General features: G+C 39.0%; 1 protein-coding gene across 1 annotated transcript; it reads right to left on the bottom strand.

Moving 5' to 3' along the window:
* Nucleotides 1-8,701: 8,701 nt before the first annotated feature.
* Nucleotides 8,702-9,367, bottom strand: LOC141614279 (uncharacterized). Its single transcript, XM_074433037.1, has one exon. It carries the CDS (start codon nt 9,365-9,367, stop codon nt 8,702-8,704), a length of 666 nt encoding a protein of 221 aa, XP_074289138.1.
* Nucleotides 9,368-9,740: the final 373 nt, after the last annotated feature.

Raw genomic sequence — 9,740 nt, 5'->3', positions numbered from 1 at the left:
CTCGATCGAGTGGCATGGGGCTCGATCGAGTCACCACGTTTTGGGTTTATTCATAGCCAGACGATGATAGGAATTGCGCGGATGATTATTTTCCCTTGTTTTGCAGCTGGTTTGGGGGAATTTCTTTGCTCTTACCCGGTATTCTCTTCCCTTGTACCTTCTTTGATTGTATTATCTATTTCTTTTCCATTTGTTTTGTTAGTTGTGTCCTTTAGGTTGCTGGATTTGTGTGTGATTGCTATGCTGTAGGCGTCACAATGAGGACACTGTGACATTTAGGTTTGGGGGAGGAGTTTAACTATGTTGTGTGATTTACTTTATGTTGTGTGCATTTATAAAAAAATCCATAAAAATTAAAAATTTTATAAAATACAAAAACATGTTTTTACCTTTGTTTTAGGTCGAGTCTTGGTGAATTGAATAACAATGATGTTAAATTGCATTGTTTTTGCATTTGAATCCTATATAGTTATTCATGTACATTGTTTTGACTCGTTAGCCATGAAAACAAAGCTCATAATTCAAGTCTTAACCGTATTGACATGCCTTATATTGATTAGATTTGACATAATTACGTTGGTAAACTACTTAAATTCTGAGGTCTATAGAGCTTCCAAGGCCAGAAACATCAATAAACTGGTCTTATTGTCAATTAGGCTTGAGTGTGGTTTCTCCTTGTGGAATGTGTAATATCAAATTGCATAAGTGTGACATTGATTTCTTGATACTTTTATTGCTTTCATTTGACTAAGTACATGTGGATAGGCGGTTCTTATCGTTCAAATAAGCCTTACAATTATCCTTTTGTTAGCCCGTTTGAACCCTTGTAGCCAATATTAATTACATCCTATGAGCTACAATCCAAGAATTTGCCTACCTTTTCGGGACAGTCGCAGTTGCTTGTTTATCATAATTATTTTGCTATTATGGTTGGGTTGGGACATATTGTTGTCCTGTCGGTATAGCAAAATACTTTTAGCGATTGTGTTGGAAAAAAGAAAAATATGAAGCAAAAGAAAAAAAAAAAAGAAAAAAGAAGAAAAAGAAAAAAAAAAAGAGAAAAAATCGAAAAAGAGAAAAAGAGAAAAGAAAAAGAAAAGAGATTGCTTCATTTGGTTTTGTCAAGGATCAAAAGGATGGTTGTTAGAGTCTAATGCATAATTGGAGAGTAATTTATTAGCTCTCATATGTTGTAAAGTTGAGATCATTTCTCTAAGTTGGGTGCATTTATTATCAAAGATTTGGTTTTTGTTTTGGTTAGCGCTGCGACTACCATCTTAGCTCCACATATCCATAACGTGCTTTGGCACAAACCATTTCTATCCCTTTAACCCATTTGCCACCCTTATTGTCCTTGATACATGTACTTTTGTCTACATATGTGATTGCATATTAGTTGGGGGAAATCTCTATCACATTAGATTGCATGCATGTTTCATAAGTTGAGTGAGTGTTTCTACTTCTTTCTATCTTCACATATAACTCACCCTGTATATTTATGAGTGCATGAGTGAATCCGCGAGAATCCGACTAATTTGTCTTGCAAGATCGAAAGGTATTTGGCATTTGTCTATAGTATGGTGACTGAGACTTGAGCTATGTTTTCTATTTCCCGTACCTTTGAATTTGTTTTATTGGTACACTTTAGTCATTACTTTGTTACAGATATGGATAGCTTGGGATTTGTATGTGCATTAAACATTAGCTCTGAGTCGTTTATTCGCCATTTGTATGATTGCCTTTTGTATTGCGTGATGTTTTGCTTGAGGACAAGCAAAGAGATGGTTTGGGGGAGTTTGATGAGTCATAATTATATACATATTTATGCCTCCCCTTAATTACTTTTGATACGGTTTTCGTGCTAGTTTATATCATTTACATGCCTTTTATGTTAGAATGTTGATACTTCCGCCTTTTGATGTTTAATGTAGAAATGATGCATTTGAGGAGCAAAGGATTGAAATGGGCATCGCGGAGTGAGAATGAAGGGATACATGAAGCATGGCACGAGAATCCATAAGAACGAAGGAAGAGAAGTTAAGAAGAAAACACGAAGAAAAGAGCTTCTTATTACAAGTGCCTACTTTGAAGAGCCATATCTCGAGTTTTACAACATATTTTCAACTGATTCCAATTGAAGGTGAAAGCTTATCCTCTTAGCTTTCCAACGCCATAAAAATTGCTTGTTTCTGACAAGTAACGAAGAAATGGTGGCCGTTTGAAGTTCAGTGCGCGAAGCAGGAAATTGGTGCCTCGATCGAGTCAACCTTGGCTCGATCGAGGAACTTCATTCTCGATCGAGTCACTCTCGACTCGATCGAGGAACCAACCTAATCAATAAATTTCGCAATGTCGAGAGTTGGGTGTTCTTGAACTTTGGTGCCTCGATCGAGTCACTCTCGACTCGATCGAGGAACCTTCCAGTTTTACAATTCCCGCAACTTTCCTTAAGTCGGTTATGTATTGCTATAAATACCAAAACTCGTACCCTAAGTTATTTTATGCTTTATTTTCATAGGTTTAGTATAGCTACCTTAGAAAACTCTCTCAAATACTTAGTTTAGTTTAATTATTGTTCTTATTCCGGATCTAGCTATTTACGGTATTGTTCTTAATCTTTCCTCGTTAATTATTAATTCAGTTCATGCTATTATTTCTTTGTTCTTATTTATTGTCTTTCATTATGTCTTCATCAATTATTGTTGTTATTGTTATCATCATGAGTAGCTAAGTTTATTATCTAGGATGAAGGGGATCTAGGTTAATTAAAAGGGAAAATTGATTAATTGCTAGGGAAATCATATAAGTTGTCGTTTGATTGTTGTTCTTATTCTAGTTAATTGACTTAGGCCTGAGTTATTAATTAGTGTAGCGAATTAATCCTTTCACCGACCGGGTTAGAATTAATATAGGCTGCGATAATCAAATAGATTGTATCTAATTATAGCGACCGCATGTTAGAATCGATCTAAAGGGCATAATTGAGTCGACCGATCTTATGACCTTAGACAGCTTGGTAGATCTAGCAATTGATTAATAGACCCCATATAACTGACCTAGTGAACCGGAAATCCTAGACCTTTAATATTATTGTTATTTGTCTTTTAATTACTTGCAATTAGCTGTTAGCATACAAACAATCAAAACCCCCAAAATTGGTTACCTTAAGACGGATTTAAATATAAACAAACTAGATAAACACCGCCTCCCTGTGGATTCAACCCTGACTTACCGCTAGCTATCTTGTTAGTAGTAGTTTAGGTTTACTTTGATTAAGGTCAACGACTGAAACAACCTTATCAATCAACCATAACTCCATCGCCAGATATCACATGACCCAGGAAGGTAACTTCCTTTAACCAAAACTTGCACTTTGATAACTTAGCATACCACTTCTGCTTACGCAGAGTCTCCAATATAACATGAACATGACGCTCGTGTTCAGCTTCGTCTTTCGAGTAAATCAGTATGTCGTCTATGAACACCACGACACACTTATCCAAATACTCGCTGAAAGTGCGGTTCATCTGATCCATGAAAATGGTAGGTGCATTCGTCAACCCAAACGGCATCACCACGAACTCATAGTGGCCATACATCGAACGAAAAACAGTCTTAGGAATATCCTCATTCCTAACTGGAATCTGATGGTAACCTGACCTCAAGTCGATTTTCGAGAACACACTCGCACCACGGAGCTAATCAAACAAATCCTCGATCCTCGGCAAATGATTCTTATTCTTGATAGTAACCTTGTTCAGCTCACGGTAGTCAATGCACAACCGCATACTACCATCCTTCTTCTTGACGAACAAAACAGGCGCACCCCACGGCGAAGCACTCGGTCGTATAAAACCCTTATCGACGATATCCTCAAGTTGTTTCTTAAGTTCCTGTAACTCAGCTGGTGCCATACGATAGGGAGCTTTCGAAATGGGACCGGTTCCGGGCAACAACTCAATCGAGAACTCTACATCTCGCTCAGGAGGAATACCAGGTAGACCCTCAGGGAAGACATCGGGAAACTCCTTAACCACAGGGATATCCTCTAACTTTGGCTCAACTGAAACACCCTGAACACTACATAGATAGATCTGATGACCCTTTCTACCTATGTTAACCATCTTCATAGCAGAAACCCACTTGACCGTAGGTGTAACCCTAACACCCTGATAAGAAACCCTCGAACCTGTGGGACTCTTGAGCACGATCTTCTGATCACGACATAGGAACCTAGCGTCATAGCGAGATAACCAATGCATACCTAAAATCACATCAAACTCTCCGAGTTTGAATTGGACAAGATCGGCAGGAAGGATTGCCCCTGCAATACTGGCAGGCACGACCTTGAAAATAACGGATCAAGAAACAATCTCACCCGTAGGAAGGGATATAAAGGTATGAACGGATGAAGAAGAAGAGAGTCCAACACGGACGGAAAAGGATTTGGATACGAAAGACATCGATGCACCGGTATAAAAAAGAACGAAAGCAGATAAAGAGTGAACGAGAAAGGTACCCGTAACCACATCTGGATTAGCATCTGCCTCAGCACGGCTCATAACGAACACACGACCAGTCTTCAGAGCATTAGCCTTAGGAGCATCAAACTTTGGCTTCTGGGGGCAATCGATAGCCTTGTGTTCCGGAGCTTTGCAGGTGAAACATGTGATCGGATTACCAGTGGCACAATACTTACCTGGGTGGTAAGCCTTTCCACACTTGAAGCAAACCATATCCTTCTCAGCTTGACCTTGATCACGCGGAGCATACAGACGAGCTTCGAACTTCTTCTTCTTCTGAGAAGAACTAGGCGCAACATAAGGCCTCTTTACGAACTTACTCTTCGCACTCTCCTCAGTAACGGTAGCAAGAACTGAATCATAAATGCTAAGAGCACGATCATAAGCCTGCTGGAAAGAAGTTGAAGGAATACCAGACATAGCAGTCCGGACCTTGGGAGCTAGATTCTTCTCATAGCGACGAGTCCTTGAAACCTCGTCCATAGCTACAGAAGTAACGAAACGAGATAGCTTCACGAACTTGTTAGTGTACTCCTCAACGGTCATAGAACATTGTTGTAGACGAAGGAACTCCTGCTCCTTCTGCCAACGCATATCCTCAGGATAGAACCTCTTCTTTAGAGCTTCAGAGAAAACAGCCCAACCATATCCTGGTTGAACTTCCAGACCAGCTCTAGCAAGAGCCCACCAGTTGTCGGCCTCGTCCTTCAGAGAATAGGCGGCGATATCCACCATCTGATGCTCAGGACATCCAGTAGCGAGGAACAGCTTCTCGATCTCTCGAATCCAAGCCTCCAAAGTTGTAGGATCATTCACACCATCATAAGTCGAAGGACGGTGATGAGCAAAGCGATCAAAGACGGTCGGTTGCGGATGGTTGTTGTTGTTGTTGTTGTTGTTATTGTTGTTGTTGTTGTTGTTGTTGTTGTTGTTGTTGTTGTTGTTGTTGTTGTTGTTGTTGTTGTTGTTGTTGTTGTTGTTGTTGTTGTTGTTGTTGTTGTTGTTGTTGTTGTTGTTGTTGTTGTTGTTGTTGTTGTTGTTGTTGTTGTTGTTGTTGTTGTTGTTGTTGTTGTTGTTGTTGTTGTTGTTGTTGTTGTTGTTGTTGTTGTTGTTGTTGTTGTTGTTGTTGTTGTTGTTGTTGTTGTTGTTGTTGTTGTTGTTGTTGTTGTTGTTGTTGAGGTGGTTGGTAAAACCTTCGGCCATAGATGCCAAAGCGGCCTCTAGTCTCCTGATGCGGTCAGCATCGGTCTCACCATTCGCGTTACGCACCATCTGCAAGAACGAAATCTTGTTATAAGTGGTAGAACCTAAGTACCACTCCAAATAACTACTCATACACTTTTCAAACATAAGAAAACCAACCAATCCTATTGGTTTCTACCCCATTTACTCTCACTCATTAACTAGGTCATTTATTTTAGTCATCAACTAAGCGAGAGTTGGGAGCGTGTTCGCTCTGATACCAACTGTAACAACCCGGATTTTAAAACAAAGGAAAAACTTATATAAAGTAAATATTAGAGTACGATACTGACAAAAGGGTCAAGGTGGCGGAAGCACCTGACCAATCCGGTTCGCTACTAAATCCAAAATAACTAATACATTATTCAAAAGGTTCTCATAACATGAAAACAAACTCCCAATTTATTATTCATCTCGCCGCACAGTACTTCCCAGCAAGATATCATCCAAAACAGCAACTATCTGAACAACCTGAGAAGGGGGTCGACAATCAGCCGGGAGTAAATAGATGCTCTCCCAGTCATGTTTACAACAATTGAATATAATCAACAATCATTAACAATTGAAATGTAAAATCAGTAAACATGTGAGACCATCTATACTCATGAAGACCCAACGTAAACTTATCATTAAACGAAGGCATATTAAGACAATCCTTTAAAAATGATATCTCAATGAAACCACATATTACGAGACACAAACATTACCAATTAACAATAGCAACATAAGGCATAAAGCTAGCAACAAAGCATATCAAATAGGGTGAACATCACACATCATACCGATTAGAGCATACAACCAATGCTTCCACACAATACGCATAGGGTATAAAACGAACACCGGCTCAAGCGTATAACTGACATTCTAACCTGTAAGAGCATATAACTGATACTCTGACTGACGGATCGTATAACTGACTCCCCGTCTGTGTGAAGTAAATAACTGATACTCTACGGTACTATGTATAGCGTATCACCACTGCCTATGTGCCTAAGACCTGGCCAGACCCCTCGATGCAATAACTATACACCGAACGAAACTCGGGACCCAGAGCGTATAACGGACGACTCTGGCCACCCCCGAACATAGACCAAATAAATCCCATAATAGGTGGCGTTAGTTCATTCCGTTTGGTATATAACTGATACCGCACGTCATCTATACCACTAGCCAACAAACAAATGCACAGTATAACTAACTGTACCAACATGCGTGAACAACGTCACGACTTAACTCATTGGATAGTATAACTGACTACCCTACTTATCATATGAAAAAGAGTAACCAACGTCAAACGAAACATAGCATTATATAATAACAACTGAACATCACATAACATATGAAACAAGTATAAACAACCAATGTTATAGTAACTTCAGCTATAACTTTAACATTAACAATTCAATGTTATAGTAATCCTCACCATAACATAAACTCTGGATGCAAGGTTATAGTAACCTCGACTATAACTTCAACATATATAACTTGAAGTTATACTTACCTCAACTATAACCTTGACACGAAACTCAAAGTTATACTAGTTCCAACCATAACCTTGAGCCATAAATCTCAGGGTACATTAGTTCCAGCTATAACCTTATCTCGTACTTCAATGTTATAGTAGCTTCAGCCATAACTAGAGTAACTACCTAAAGTTGTATTAACTTTAGCTATAACACATGAGTCATCCTCAAGGTTATACTAGCTTTAGCTATAACTTTGGAGAGCACTCTTGGCCGCCTATCATGCCGCCACTAGGGTTTATTCGTAAACCCTAATTGCGCTCATGACACCCATAATTTAATGCATAAGCAACATATGATATATAATTAATGCATAAAAACATATACAAACATGCGAAACATATTTAATCATGATAACAAATAATCAAACATGTAGCAATCATGCAAAACAATCATTAAATCATACTAATTACATCAATTGGCATAAACACAATTAAAAGAAAACACCTAGTTACCTTATTAAGCAAATAATCCTAATGATGGTCTTCAACGATATAAACGTCCTCTCGAGGAGCATCTTCCACGCCTTCATTGAATCATCCACGTGCCAAAGATAACGAATCTAATAAATATACTAACTATATATATATATATATATATATATATATATATATATATATAAACTATAAAAACTATAAAGTTATGCGAAAACATAAAACTTACGAAGGAGATAGATAGATCCAAGAAGTGGGATCGATCTAAGAACGAAGAACGATGAAGAACGAAGAAGAAAGGAAGAAAGACACAAAACCCTAGGCGAGGGACGCGCGTCACAAGAGAGGAAGAGAGGAGAGAAATTAGGTTTACGGTTTTGTGAGAAAAGAGAAGCAAGGGTTTGATTTCCCTTCTTATATATAGAGAAGATCATGGGTTTATTTCAAGCTTAGGCCCAAAACTTACCCATCTACACCATGAATCACGTGAGACCCAAAGAAAGAGCGAGTCTTCACCGTTTTCGAGCCCAACGAGCCCAAAAGATAAGAGACGGATATTTTCCTGGAAAATAAAATATTAAATATGGGAAAATAAAATTATAGAATTATATTATGGAAATTAGGGGTGTTACAGGGGCATTTGTCAATCCGAACGACATCACTACGAACTCATAATGCCCATATCTTGATCTAAAGGGGTTTTTGGAATGTCCTCATTCTTAATCTTCAATTGGTGGTAGCCTGACCTCAAGTCAATATTTGAAAACACACCGGCTCCATTAAGTTGATCAAATAGATCATCGATTCTTGGTAATGGATAATTTTTCTTGACGGTAACACTAATCAACTCCCGATAGTCGATACACAGCCTCATAGTTCCGTCCTTCTTCTTCACAAATAGAACCGGTGCTCGCCATGGTGAGACACTAGGTCTAATATACCCCTTACCCGCCAATTTATAAAGTTGCTTCTTTAATTCTTATAACTCCTTTGGACCCATCCGGTATGAGGCCTTAGAGATTGGTCCTGCCCCCGGTTTCAAGTCCACCCCAAACTCTACTTCCCTTGGTGGAGGTAATCCGGGGAATTCCTTCGGAAATACATCCTCGAATTCTCCCACTACTTGTATTTCTTGAGCTTGCAGTCTTTCCATACTAGTGTCCCACACATGACAGAAAAGCATAGGAAAACCCTTTTTCAAACACGTCTTTAAGGTCATCACCGAAATGATTTTCACCTTGGGCTTGACCAAATAACCCATGTACGACACCTTAGTACTCTTGGGTCCTCTCATTTCCTTTAGATGACAATCTATATTGGCTTTGTGCTTACTTAGCCAATCTATTCCTAATATTACTTCGAACCCCTCAAAAGGAAATTCAAAAACATTTACTGGAATTTTTTTTTCATGTACTAAGACCGGCAGCTCTTTATACACCTTTGAACACATAATAGACTCTCCAGTAGGTAAGGACACATCATCGTTTGCTAACTCACCCTCTCCCAAATCTAGGGTTGACACACGACTCTTAGACACGAAAGAATGGGTGGCTCCCGAGTCAAATAAAACAAAACAAGGATGAGAATTAACAAGAAATGTACCGCAGACAAGATGAGCATTCTCTTCGATGCTTTCTTTATCCATAGCAAAGAGCTTGCCACTAGCCTTGGGCTCTCATTGCACCGTACTTACTGAGTTGATCGGCCTAACCCCTGAAGTGTTACCTCCAATAAAGCTTATCGCCCTTGATGGTACTCCCCTATTGAAGTTCCCACTGTAATACCCGCCCTAATTAAGGACCTCTTGACCGACCATTTGACCAGAGGAGACCGTAGGAGGGATATGTGAGAGGATAAAGGACTTACACAATTGTTTACTCGACTTAGTAGATACTACTTGATGTGACCATAATTAGCGTACATTTAGTCCCCGAATTAGCCTTGTTCCCATGCTTTTTAGTGCATATTTGGGTCATTTATTGTCTTTAGTTCTTTGTTTTGCATATTCTTTGAGGTTT

Source organism: Silene latifolia, chromosome 11 (genome assembly GCF_048544455.1).
Source record: "Silene latifolia isolate original U9 population chromosome 11, ASM4854445v1, whole genome shotgun sequence".
NCBI lineage: Eukaryota > Viridiplantae > Streptophyta > Magnoliopsida > Caryophyllales > Caryophyllaceae > Silene > Silene latifolia.
This window is presented reverse-complemented; position numbering and strand designations above follow the sequence as displayed.

Excerpts from the sequence above, each read along its gene's own strand:
- LOC141614279 (XM_074433037.1), bottom strand. The coding sequence starts at position 9,367 with ATGGATAAAGAAAGCATCGAAGAGAATGCTCATCTTGTCTGCGGTACA.